General features: G+C 37.3%; 1 protein-coding gene across 11 annotated transcripts in view; it reads right to left on the bottom strand.

Moving 5' to 3' along the window:
* The window catches only part of DTNA (dystrobrevin alpha), a 396,234-nt gene that overhangs the window by 64,049 nt on the left and 317,877 nt on the right, over positions 1 to 14,308 (bottom strand). For all 11 annotated transcript variants that reach the window (XM_030925991.1, XM_010362728.2, XM_010362721.2 and 8 more), the window contains 3 exons: positions 11,294 to 11,399; positions 8,957 to 9,123; positions 6,389 to 6,513 (listed from right to left, as the gene is read on the bottom strand). In XM_030925991.1, coding sequence (XP_030781851.1) covers positions 6,389 to 6,513; positions 8,957 to 9,123; positions 11,294 to 11,399 — 398 coding nt within the window. The remainder of the gene's footprint in view (positions 1 to 6,388; positions 6,514 to 8,956; positions 9,124 to 11,293; positions 11,400 to 14,308) is intronic.

The following is a 14,308-nucleotide window of genomic DNA, read 5'->3' as shown; positions in this document are numbered from 1 at the left end:
TTGATGTTTCATTGTATAATATTCTGGAATGAAACAAGGATTTTGAAGAAGGCAGTGGTTTTACTGCTACTGCCTTCTCAAGAAGCCTTGAAGGCCTGATCACTGAATCTACGTTCTCTTGGAAAGAGGAAGATCCCTGAGGCTTTGGAAGGTTCTTTCTGTGTTCTCCATGATGACGGGCCTCTCCAACATGCCTGGTCTGAAAGGACACAGGCTGTACAATCGTATCATACCTTATTTGCCTTTGCTCTAAGTGAAGAGGCAAGTAAGCTCCACAAGGATTTATGAAGTTAGTTTCTGTTGTTTGGGTGATCCATATGATAGAGTATATGGTGTACAGCATCCCATAAGCTTCACTTGTTTTCTTATGATAAGAGAAGGAAAACAGAGTTCAATTTTCCTCAGAATTGTTCATGGTTCTAAACACCAAATGCATGGAGTCCATCTTCCTTGGTCTGATTTTCATTTCATTCTGTCATTCTTTTCCTATCATGAATGTTTTAGGTCAGGAAAAATGATAGGACTAAGATCCCTATCTCATCTCCAAGCCATTTTGAGTCTTTTTTAGGTTCAATATAGGATAATGAATGGTAATATGAGATGGGATTTAGAGTTCAAAAGATGGAAAATGAGGTGGGGCATTTTCTGAATCACAGGAAATTTCAGTTTCACTATAATTCTACATTTGAGTTTGACAGTATAGAACATTTTGAAGATGAGACATTAATTATAGCAGCCTAAATAACCAATTTATGTTGGCTTGATTAAGAGCCAAATTTGTAAATGGTTTAATTTTTACTTTAGAGAACAGCTTTGGATTCTACAACAAAGATATTCTGGGAAAAAAGATAGACTTGTATATCCCAATGTATTGACTGGAATGGACATGAAGCTCTGCAGGTTTTAAAATGTCAGCATTACATGCAAAAATTCATTGAGACTTAGAATAACAGTCTCTGGGGTTAGGGATAAAAGATTACAAATATGGTGCAGTGTATACTGCTCGGGTGATGGGTGCACCAAAATCTCACAAATCACCACTAAAGAACTTACTCATGTAACCAAATACCAACCTGTACCCCAATAACTTAGGGAAAAATAAAAATAAATAAAAAATAACATAAATTCATCGAAACTTTTTTCATGGTAGCTGGTGCTAACCTATATACTCTGAGATTTTGTAAGACATATCATCTGTTGGACGAAGCCAAAACAACAGATTCACTATTTCATCTACTCTAGACAAAACTGAAGTTCTGAAAACAGTCTTAGTGTTTTGCATTACTTATCTAAGATGCATCTTTGATATATAAGGGAGCAACACAAGGCTAGTTTAAAACTAATTCTGCTTTGAGTTGAACATTAGCAATTTGGAAGAAGGATGCTAATTTTATACAAATGTCCTCTGTGAATTATGAAAAGTTTGATCTGCCAGATTTTAAAACAGTGAACAGAGTATAACATCTTCGTCGTAGCTTTGCAAAGAGTTGAAAAAAGTACTTGACCTGACACTTCTGATTTTGTCTTTTTTTTTTTTTTAACTTTTCCATCTTCCTCCATGTCTAAAAATGAGAAAACAAGTGGATTTAGAATGCTTTTTAACTAGCTTGATAAATGTATTCTATTGAATCCAGTCACTACAAAGCTGAAATCAAGGTTTTTCAGCAAATGGCTTTGTTTAAGGTCTACCATTGAAATGCTGAACTTGGGACAAAGAATGGCTAGCCCTGGCACCAAATGGTGGTTTTCAGAGGAACTGAAATTCCTATTTCTTCCACAATCAAATGGCAAGTTACCTTATCTAACAAAAACATATTTGGTTTTACGTAAAAGAAACAGCTCCACAAAATAGAGTAAGTCATAGGGGGCTTCTGGACAAGATCTTCACAGAGGACAATTTTATATAAGTGTCATCCTTGTAAACTGAGTGTACAGCAATAGAAGACTTAGTTCTAAACTAGCCTCATATTGCTCACTTGTTTTGTGTCTCATCCCCACTTATGATCAGGATTATACATCTTCACAAGTAGACTGGAAACTACGGCACTACTTACCAAGTATCACTTTTGGCAGCGAAAAATTGAACCGAATAGAGACCATTAATCATGGTAACATTTACAAGCAATACAATAGCTAAGAACAAATGTCAAAGTACCAAAATGTCACCACCTGCTCATTTCTATTTAAGGACTAATTCATGACTGGCAGCACCTCTCCACAAGATGGGTAGAAAATCCCTTGGCTATAGGAAAAAAAATGGCATTTTCTGTGTGTCACATGCTTCATTTCCATATGCAAATGTACATGTGTGTTTGTGTGTGACAGAGATATTAGTACTGTAACCTGTTTAAAAATCCTATTGATTCAGTCTCTCTTTTCAAAATTTATTTTTTACCATATCTAAGTCTACCTGTAAAATGTTAATTTGTTACATAGTCAGACTGTGCCATATTTTTGCCACTTTTTTCACATTTAAGTTGTGGCCAGGTGTGGTGGCTCACACTTATAATCTCAGCCTAGGAGTTCCAGACCAGCCTGGGTAATAGAGAGAGACCCTATTTCTACAAAAAAGAAAAAAAGAAAAAAAAAAAAAAAAAGAAAAAAATTGGAACTTGAGTTTTAAACGAGTAATAAAAATATTTTCTAATGTTTTCATTAGGTATTGATAAAGCATTTTCCACTTATTATTTTCTCAATTTTATTTATATCTTATAATGCTTTTGCTGCTCAACTTTGGATGCAGTATGTATTAGAGGACTAGTAGCAATTTTTTTTTTTATTTTACTTTAAGTTCTGGGGTGCATATGCAAAACCTGCAGGTTTGTTACACAGGTATACATGCGCCATGTAGTAGCAATGTTTTTTTTTTGAGTTGGAGTCTTGTTCTGTTGCCCAGGCTGGAGTGCAGTGGTGTGATCTCGGCTCACTGCAAACTCCGTCTCCTGGGTTCACACCATTCTCTTGCCTCAGTATCCCTAGTAGCTGGGACTACAGCTGCCTGCCACCATGCTCAGCTAATTTTTTGTATTTTTAATAGAGACAGGGTTTCATCGTGTTAACCAGGATGGTCTTGATCTCCTGACCTCTTGATCAGCCTGCCTCTGCCTCCCCAAGTGCTGGGATTACAGGCGTGAGTCACTGTGCCCGGCCAGCATTTTTTAATACAATAATTAAACAGCAAGATGTGCATTTAAGAAGACTGTATAATGTTCAACATCAAATTTTATGTCCATGAGCTCTATAATGTTCTACATATTTCAGCACTATGTAAGGACATACCGTTATCCTTCACTTAAACATTTACATCATGGACTTTTTTTCTGAATATGTCTTTGAAGAATTTGTATTAATTTACAAAATCAACACATCTTTTCACAGTGGCAAAAAAAAAAATGTTTTATTTTGTCTATGCTATAATTCCCAATGCCCAGAACCTCAGGTCATCAGCACAGGACAGAGTATGCCCATCAATATTGCCAATGCTTGCACCCCACTCACTGCTCCCTTCTTACCTCTGTCTGTAAGCTTATCCATGGGTGCAACTGATATGGACTGGGATATTTTTGTGACACTACACCCAAAGAATGACAAAGATGTGGTTTGTACTACAATTAAAGATTGCCTAATAAATTATTTAGGAAAGCATAGGGAAAGGTCAGAGAGGGAATGAGGGTGACCAAGGCAGAGCTACAGCTAGAAAATATATTTTTATTGCTATGTATAGTTCTAAGGAACATACTTTTAGGGTGATTTTTGCTAGAGACTCAATGATAAAGCTTACTTCACATATTTCTGCACTATGACAATATTCCTTCTGCATAAGATCTTTATAATTTAAGTCACATTTGGGAGTAATAAATTAAGGGCATTAAGTGGAGGTGGGAGTATTGGTGTGTTTTATTTCTTAAATTTCACTTATTTTCACTGTACAGCACTGTATAAAAGTAGTGGAATGGCTTATTATAAAATGATATGGTATGGAATGTCATATATTTTTGTCTAATTTATCAAAATATTTACATACATTTGGAAGAAGTGTGAAAATTCATTAATTCCATGTACATGTTCATTATAGCAGATTAAGAGAGCATTCTTTTTATAAATGATTAAGGCTTAATACCATTTTTTTTAAATGTCCTTGATGTGCCTATGATAATTTAGAATAGGTAAATGAGCAATGCATTTTAAAATTAGAAGTCTCAGAAAAAAGACGTGGATATCTACTCATGACAATAGCATTTGAATAAAGAAACAAATATGGAAAAAATTTCTATGGCTAAAAATAGAACAAAAATATTCTGTTCTAAAATAGACTTGACATTCTACATCCAGAATGTCTTGTATGTTATTTCAACAATTAACTATCTTGTACAATTTGAATTTTAAAATTAAAACTTTCACCCTGGGAAAATATGTTATCAGTGAGTAGAGATCAGTGTTCTGATTCAAGGACTCTTGAGGATCTGGTAAAATACATAGAGGTTTTCTCAAAAGAAGACACATTTTGTACAGAATTTTAAAATCTCTCCATGGAACATAAACTAAGAATGTATTGTGTAGCTTAGCCCTCAGTTACTTCAATAAATGACAAAACAGATTATATTGCCCCATAAGTCAAAATTTAAAAATTATTACTCAGCCAATTAAATACCTCTCTCTCTCTCTCCCATACACACACACACACACACACACACACACACACACACACACACACACACACCACCCAATCCTAGCACCCACTGGATACAAGGCCCTGAGCTAGATAATACTCCAATGTGACTCACTGTGAAACAGACTTTTACATTGCAGTACATCACTTCCTAATTCTTTGGAGGAGTGGGAAGCAGCAAAGCTCTTAGAGCCAGGCTATTCACACCCACACCCCCTATCTTCATGACACCCAGCAGTTCCGTTGAAGGCTGCTTTCTTGGGGTGAAACTACTAGCAGGGCTGGTAGGAAATTACTCTCAGCATAGCTCAGGGAGCACCAGCTGCTCTCACTTTGTTGTGGTCATTTATTAGCAACTTAGTGATTGTGTCTAATTGGCTATGGGAAGGAAAGTCTAGACCTTAATAAGATCCTTCATAAGCTCCTGTGAGGTAGATTGCTGCAAGTGGTTGGCCCTTTGGGACATTTCCCAGATTTATCCCTGGCTTATTTTAAGGTTTATTTATAGAAGCATAATTTCCAAAAATAAGTTAACCACATTCTACAGAATTAGTTTACATTAGCTTCTGGAGGCTGAGCCCATGCCAGCTTATAAGCTGAGAAACAGGAGCCTTCAGGCTGTGTATACTGCTGAGGTCAGAGGTGCCTCAAAGCACCCCCAGGAACAAGCAAAACAAAGCCCCAAAGTATTTATACAAAGCTCACAGATGTGACGCAGCACAAATTGTTTGGTGGTATTTGCTAAGGTCCATGGGAGAACGTAGGTGCTGCTTCCATGAAGGTCTCATACCTACCACAGTGCCCCTTCTGGATCATATGCTGAACTGCCTGAAGCATGAACTTTGCATTGTTGAATTTCTATACTGGTAGGTCCCATCAGCCCACCTCTTGATGTCAACATGCAAACACAGGCCCTGTGGTGTGACAGGTTCCACTGAACTGTGGAAAACAACAGGCAGTTCATAAGGAGGCATCTGTGACTACATGGTATCTAATTGTGTATAGAAGCAGGTAATGAGACTCTTTCTTCTTGTGAGCCCAAGGTAACACCAAGGAAAAAATTGTTTCTTCTACCTAAGCCCCCTTGTTATCTTGGCCACCCGCGGGAGGTAGCAGGGATGGCTGGAAGGACCGTTTGCTGGTCCAATACCTTCTGCCATGAAACTCACACATACTTTGAAGAAAAGAATCTTTGAATATTCTGATAAATTTTCCCACCACTCCCCCTTCCCCTGCACAGGCTATGATTCTTCTAAAGTTATATAGCTTGGGATGAAAAACAAAAGTAATTTCTAGGTTTGCTGGCATCTTAAACTGGGTCTGCAGAGCAATAAAGAGCTTTTATATTTGGAACTCAAAGCACATACAAAATTCAGGAATAATATGCTGTAAATCATTTTTTACCACAGTGATCCCATTGATTGTTAACTTCCAATGTGCAGGCACCACTAACATCCATATTTTGTAACTAAGCTTTCTGAAATATTTTCCACCTCCAGGCGAATTATGTTAGTGTTGCATATTTCACTTGTCTGCCTGGTGGAAGTACTGTATACCTCAACAACAACAAAAAACTGTAAGGGCATTACTCTGACTGTTTTAAAAAATTAAATGAAAAATCTTGGTTGCTGACCACTGATAGGGTATTGCCTTTGTGTGGCTCCAGACATGTGCCCTTGAAGAAAATTTTCTCTTTACTGGGAGGGTAGAGATACTCACACGATGTGAGCCAAGTTGAGTGGTTTCTCAGGCTGATCTGGGAACATGGGGTGCAAAGGTTCACGGCTGGAAGCACAGCTCAGGGACTTGCTTAATGCATTAGTCAGCTTCTTAGCAGGTGATTTCTGGAAATAAGAAGGAAGGTAGAAGTGACAACAGCTAATATATATGTAATATTTTATCAAATGATTTGCTTTACATAATAGATATTCATTCATGGAAGAAATCCTTTTTCAGTGCTAACTCTGAGTCCGGAAGTTTGCTCAATGCTGGGAAGAGAGTTTCTGAACAAGCTGCCTCCTGCTGCTCAGTGTCAGCAAATGCTACAATAAATGGAAGCAGGCATTGTGCATGGGGCACCTTCGCTGGGACTTAATGGGCCTGCAGGAGTCTTTCTGACAAAAACTCAGCAGACTAGGAGGTCATTCGGGATGGGGGAAGCAGCAACAGTGAAGGGAGCCCTTCTGGGGAGGAAAGCAGGAGGCAGATCATCAAAATCTTTATATGGCTCGTTAAGAACTGTCTCTTTATCCCCAGGACAGAGGGAGACCATGAAGAGTTTAAATCACAGGCATGACAGCATCAGACCTGATTCTAGAAGGACTGCTCTCACTTAAGAACAGAAAATGGTTTGTGAGAAAATAGGTATGGAAGGAAGATGAGCAGAAGGTTTTGCAGGAATCCAGGTGCAAGAAAGATGTTTCAGGTGTGGCTGAACACATCCAGTTAGAAGTGAAAATGAAACTTCAATCTGCATCTTCAGAATTTGAAATTCAGGTTATTTCCAGAGAATCATGCTGCCTCTTTTTCGTTTAGATTGTTGGGATGTTTATCTTGACATTATACAGTCAAAATTATATAAAAAGCAGCCTACCACATATATTAGGTTGGTGCAAAAGCATTTGAAAGTAATGGCAAAAACCGCAATTGCTTTTGCACCAACATAATAATAAAACTTTAACCATATTTTTCCTTTCCATAAGGAACCATTTCAAATTTTGTCACTTTCTTTTACATCTAGAGTCCTTAATTGGTAATAGAATGAAGTGACTATTATCCTCATTTTTTAAAAGCAAAGTAGTAAGAGCATTGCTCAAGAAATCCCTCTGGCTTTTGTTAGAAGATGTAATTCTTAGAACAGTTAAGATAGCAGCAACAGCAGCTCTTTGCACCACAAACCATAGGGCCTTCTGTCTTCTCAAGAAGTCTGATCCTTCTTTGTATGGATAGTGCCCTGGAATATAATTTTAGAGTCTACAACCCCTAAGAAAGAGGCTCCTTATGTGGATTTAGCATTTACGTAAAACAACTAAATCTGATTAGTTTTCAAACACCAAATCTTTTAGGATATGGGGTCGAAGTTTGAAAACTGGTAATATGCTAACAATAAGAAAATAGAAAGTTTTAGCTCCTATCTTCTAAACTAAATTGTAGTTCATGATCCGTGTTAATCTATCTATCTATCCTCAGCATGACATAAACAACAGTGAGGAGTTGCACTGGAATTGGCAAGTTCTCAGTATACTCTGCCTTGGTGAAGAACTGTTACTTGAATTCAGAAGCTGACTGGTGATGAAGTACTAGTATATTTACACTGAATATTAGTTCCCAATAATAATTCCTAGGAAGAATATTTTGATTTCAGAGGTATATTCTGAAGACTTCTTTAAGTAAAGACTACAGGTTGAATTGAAATACATTAAAATATAGAAAAACTCATAAATACGTTGGATTTTCTTGTGACAGAACTTTTCCAAGAGGTGCTGGAAGGGCTGATGGTATATCCCACAAGAACCAATCTACATACCCTACAAAAACCCATCCTTGAAGAAATGCACAAGGGCAACACTGCTGGAACTGATCTTTGAGTTTAACTAAGATAAACATCAATAAATCATAATCCACTTGAACAATGAGCTCACAGAGTCACATTTCCTCCCACAGACCTGGTGCCACATGCTCCTGAGAATACATCTATCACACAGACACTCACATGCCACCTTTGCCAGGTTGGTCACTCAGACTCTTCATGAAAAGATGGTTTGCTAATATAACCACAATCTCCCCTCCCCACCCTCTGCAGAAAAGTAAAATGGAACAGTATTATTAAGTCCACACTCTCCTCTCATACTTGTTTCTTTAATATTCTAGTCATGCACTTAAAAGAACTCCAGAATCTAAGAAAAATAAAACTAACAATAATTTTTAAGCCATTTCCACAAAATAAAACTTGGAAAAGATTTTAACTTACTGTGAATGTAAGACTATGTTCCAGAAGGTCCTTGCTGTTCAGTTGTTATTTAAATTGGTACTGAATTATCTATATTCCAAGAAGTAACATAGTTTTGAGTCTTCCTATATTTTAAGTCTCAGGAAGCTACACTGGGTTCCAACAGAATAAGTAAGAGCACCCAGTGGGGTGGAGGGTGGGAGGAAGGGGGACTGAATACTAGACCTGGGATAGAAGGTAAGTTTGCCCTTTAATTCTGCCACCATCCTTGGTATTCCCTTTAATTCTGGGCAACACTCACACATCCAACTCCAAGTATTGCCTGGACCTTGCCTTACCCATGACGTGTACTCTTTCATTTGGTGCTGGTTGCTATGAGAACCACCGGCATGTCCCCTCCAGAAGCAGTCCTGACAGAGCTGGTAATTGTGACACTGTTGGCATCGGTAGCGAAATCCCATCATACTCTCACTGTGGCAGTAGGAACACTCCACCGGATGGAAGACTAAGGGGGACGTAAGTGAAGAAAAAACAAGAAAACAAAAATATGAACCAGAAGAAGGAAAAATACAGCCTTACAGGAATTGTACCTTTTTTCTCTGCACCACGATTTCAGATGATACTTGATTTGGGCTCAGAAAAACATTTAGTTCATTCCTGGATTCTCCCACAACCCTTTTCAATCATGCCTGCGGGGAAATGAAATGAAATGGGATGGAGAAGAGGTGTCCTTTTAACAACAAAAATCTCTGTAATGCCATTTGCTCTTTCTATTCCCATCTCTCACATTACAAGAATTTAAATTGCCCAAACAGACTTGCCTTTACCCCAAACTGCTCTCTGTCTCCAGGAGACCAGCACAGTTCACTGGAAGACTCAGAAGCACAAGGGGTGAATGCCGATTGTCCAGCGGGAAGAGAGCAAATATCAGAGACGTGGAGAACGAGAGGAAGAAAAAAGAAAGGAAGATGGGCAGAGAGTGAAAAACTGGATGTCGATGTGAGAATTAAGTTACTTTTTAAAAAATGGAGTGACTAATGGCTTACTTAACGACTGGTGTTGCCTACATCTGACAAAGAGATTTTTTTTTTTCTTTCCTGAGGCAGGAGTATAGGGCCCTAAAAAAGATGTGTAAGTTATCTGAAAACAGTTCTAAATAATTCAGATACCTCTGAATTATTTAAGAGACAGTTAACTTTCTTTGGTAGGAAATTTGAATTATAAAGCAGGCAAAGCAAAATACTACATTTGAAGCAAAGTAAAATATTTAGATTTAAGTGATCAAATCCAAGTAATTATCTACATGCTATGAGCTAGATACTAAAACAACAATAACAATTCTTGCCTTTGGTAAAGCTATTCTCTGGCCTAACCAGTCAGGAAAAACAATACAAATAATAATAAATGAAGATAAAAAGCAAAGTGTAAAAACAAAGACATAACTAGCTCTGGACGCACTGTCTTCTAAACAAGTGTCATAACCTTCCTTTCTGGCGCTTGAGAAAGACTAGAGTGGGACTTGAATCTAGGGACAGCTGTTCTGGGACAGTGCCTAAGAAACTGATCTCCTGCAGCAGGAAATGCTGAGAGAGAAGGAATGAAATTATGGCTTTATGATTGGAAAATGACTAGTTCTAAACTGTAAACAATAACATGAACTCATTTTGCATAATAACATGGACCTTGATTGCTCTTCACTTCTGCATATGGATAAACAAAAAACTATGATTGTTAGTGATTGCCAAAAAAAAAAAGTAAATTCATTCTTTAAATTTTCTCTATTAGAAAAACAGGATAAATTCATAACTTTTAACTAACTGAGATAAATAAGGGCAGATGCTCAAAATTCTGAATGATAATTGAAAATTAAGCTAACTTTAGCTTCAATGTATATTAAAGAAATACACAGAAGTTGAGTAATATATAGAGACTTAAGTTAAATCTCTAGTAAGAGATATAGACTAAATTATTTCCTCGTCAAGTCTGGAGAAATTTCAGTTACATTGAACAGTAAGTAGGAACACCTAAAGATTAGATGGAGGCACTGAACTGTTTCATGTTTAAATTTCTGTAAAATTTGCCCCAAACTGTATTTCCTACTGAAATCTGGATATGCCAACAGTAGTTCCTTTTATCCTAGAAATACTTGCTTTAAAAAAAGACATGATACGAAAGTTATTTTACTCTTATCTTTAACGTTAGTACAACTATTGAAAGCTCACAATCTGGAACATATGACTAAAGACTAACAGGGTGCTATCATCTATTTTTTTTTTCCTCATTTCTCCCACCTACTTCTAGTTGAGTGACTGGGAAGAAATAATCAGTGCCATGTATGCAAATTTGAGAAATTCAGATCTAAAACAAACACAAAATAATGTCACACTCTTTGTTGAAGTTCGCCTTCTATTGTGCCAAGTCTTTGAACCACACCTGACTTGTAATTAAGAAGAACACCATGAGATGTACTAAGTTTTTAGAACTGACAGTCCTAATTTTTCAGTGGTCCTTTAAGGCCCTCCCGAACAGGGAGATGGGTTAGTTCTCTCCTAAACAAAACTAAGAGGCACTAAATAGGCTTCCCTAAAACAACAACCTGGGCTTACTAACTGTAGAACTAATGGCCTAATTTCAATAATTTAAAAAATCACCTTTGCTTGGCAGTAACTACTCACCATTTTCCACATTCGCCAGTCGATGCAGAAGAGGCAACCAGACCAGACACTGCGGGGGAGGATCCGACATAAGCGTGTCCAAGAAACCATTTAACGTGACTTTTTTCTGCATTAAAAAAAAAAAAAAAACAAAAAAACATAAATTTAGGACAGAGAATCATCTCAATTTACCTGCTATGTAAATATCATATCATTTGAGACTGCAACAAAAGAGCACTCAATAAACCTCTAATATCTGAAGAAACAGAACTTGCCAAATGTGTTATTAAACTAGTTCAGAACTGAAAACATTGCTTGCTTTTTATACCTAAGCATACATAGGACTGAATTCTCTCCACTGAGGCTGAGTCAATAGTATCACCAGGAGGAAAAGAATTCTGAGAGCATCATTTGTATATATGAAAGACAGTATAAAAATAATGAAGAAAAATAAAGAATTGAAATTCTCCATGGGATTTTACTCAAGAATGCATCATAGCTCACTTTATAATTTTCCTATCAGTCAGTCTTCTAAATTTATAGAACTTCCCTTTCGAACTTCCTCAACTTCCTTAAGTACTAAATATTTAGTGGTTAATGTGAATGGTTCTGTTATACAAGAGCAGGAGGGAATCCTGTTAGGACAGAACCATCTAAATTTTTTAAAACTCGTTCCTTTTATTACTTTATATATAATTCCTCTCAATTCAGTCTGCTTCTTTCTCAATATCCAGGTCCTTTAGGATGTACAAAAGGAATGCATTGTATCTATAAGTTCCTTTCAAAATGATAAAAGTAAGAAAGCTATATTAATACATGTACTGTAATGGTATAAATAACAAAATACATATTTATATGCAAAAATCACTACTTGAAATTTTGAACTAGAATATCAAAGGGGATGGGATAATTTTGTTTATTTATTTTTTAAAAATATTTATTTATTTACTTTAAAGATGGGGGTCTCACTATGCTGCCCAGGCTGAACTCAAACTCCTGGTCTCAAGTCATCCTCCTATCTCCTCCTACCCACCTCAGACTCTTGAGTAGCTGTTATAGCCAATTCATTAAGTACAAAAATAAACTGGTCTTATTATTTTTATGTTACCTCTTTTCATACTTGAAATGATCTTATTCATTTTGACTATTTGTCATACTGGCTAAAAATCACTCCTGGAAGTTTCCAACAATGTTGTTATGATTTCAACATGTGTAAGTTGCCTAACATCAAGGATATGTACAATCATAGAACAGTCTAGAGGATATTTCAAAAGAAATTTTGAACATGGCAACATCACATATAATTCTTGAACACATAAACACATAGATCCTTTTTTTCTTTCTTTTTTTTTTTTCTTTTTTCTTTTCGAGACAGGATCTCACTCTGTGGCCCAGGCTGGAGTGCAGTGGCACAATCACAGCTCACTGAAACCTTGAACACCTGGGCTAAAGGGATCCTCTCATCTCAACCTCCCAAGTAGCTGGGACTATAAGTGTGTGCCACTACATCTGGCTAATTCTTTAATTTTTTTTTCAGAGATCTTACTATGTTTTCCAGGCTGGTCTTGAACTTTTGGACTCAAGCTCTCCTCCTGCCTCAGCCTCTCAAAGTGCTAGAATTACTGTGTGAGCCACCACACCCAGCACAGGTCATTTTAAGACTTAAACAAACAAACAAAAAAACCCAGTCCTATTACTCCAGCTGATTTTGAATGAGATGTATTCTGAGGCATTAGCACATTTACCAATTCTTCTATAATACACTACCTAAAATTAAAGAATTCAGATATAAATGAAATTATTCTTGTTTCCATGATTGGGTGAAGTAATACAACAGGTAGTTACATTTCCTTGAGTCAGATCATCTGCATATTTGTAAATATGAACTGAAAGTGCACAAAACAAAAGCAACAACAACAACACAAGAGTAACATTAACAGATGGAATTAGAAGACCAGAGTTAAAAACAGCCCCCTGCCCTCACTAGCTATGAACTTTATATTGTTAAAAAAAGAATCATATTTTCTTTGTTAGGTCACAGGGTTGTTGCAAGCCATAAATTAGATAATTCACTTTGTGAGGCATAAAGCACTATAAAAATAAAAGGAGTCATACATTTAGCATGCCATGAGAAAAGTTGGAAAGCAGTAAAATTGAATGAAAAAATAGATTTGTGTTTTGAAGTGATTGACCCCCTTTTTTTTTTTTTTTTTTGAGATGGAGTCTTGCTCTGTCTCCCAGGCTGGAGTGCAGTGGCACAATCTCGGCTCACTGCAACCTCCACCTCACGGGTTCAAATGATTCTCCTGCTTCTAGCTGGGACTACAGGTGCCCATCACTATGCCCGGCTAATTTTTGTATTTTTAGTAAAGACAGGGTTTCACCATATTGGACAGGCTGGTCTCAAACTCCTGACCTTGTGATCTGCCTGCCGTGGCCTCCCAAAGTGTTGGGATTACAGGCGTGAGCCACCTCACCTAGCTGATTGATGTTTTTAAAAGTTAATTTCAGTAAAAAGAAAAGACTTCCTGACTCTTAATCAGTAAAGTACAGTGTAGTGAGCATTTGTTTGTATGCATTTTATGGGGCAGGGATATACCTGTGTTTTTTTTTTTTTTTTTTTGAGACAGGGCCTTGCTCTGTTGCCTGGGCTGGAGTGCAGTGGTGCCTTCTGGGCTCAAGCTATCCTCCTGCCTCAGCCTCCGGAGAAGCTGGGACTACAAGCATGTACCACCATGCCTCCCTAAGTTTTTAAAATTTTTTGTAGAGATGGGGTCTCCCTGTGTTGCTCACACTGGTTTCGAACTCCTGCGCTCCTGACCCTCGGCCTCCCAAAGTCCTGGGATTATAGGGGTGAGCCACCACACTCAGTCAAGAGGCCTTTTCAGTGGACAAAATGTTAGTTTGGATTTTCAAAAAATGGTAAACTAACCTTTGATGTATGGATTTCTATGCTACTACTAGGCTATGCTGGAGAATGGGCCTGGAGTCTCTTCTACATGACCGGAGAGGTACACACATAGATAGCCCCCTAAA

The sequence above is a fragment of the Rhinopithecus roxellana genome, chromosome 21 (genome assembly GCF_007565055.1).
Source record: "Rhinopithecus roxellana isolate Shanxi Qingling chromosome 21, ASM756505v1, whole genome shotgun sequence".
NCBI lineage: Eukaryota > Metazoa > Chordata > Mammalia > Primates > Cercopithecidae > Rhinopithecus > Rhinopithecus roxellana.
The sequence above is the reverse complement of the archived record's forward strand: the minus strand, read 5'-3'. Positions and strand labels throughout refer to the sequence as shown.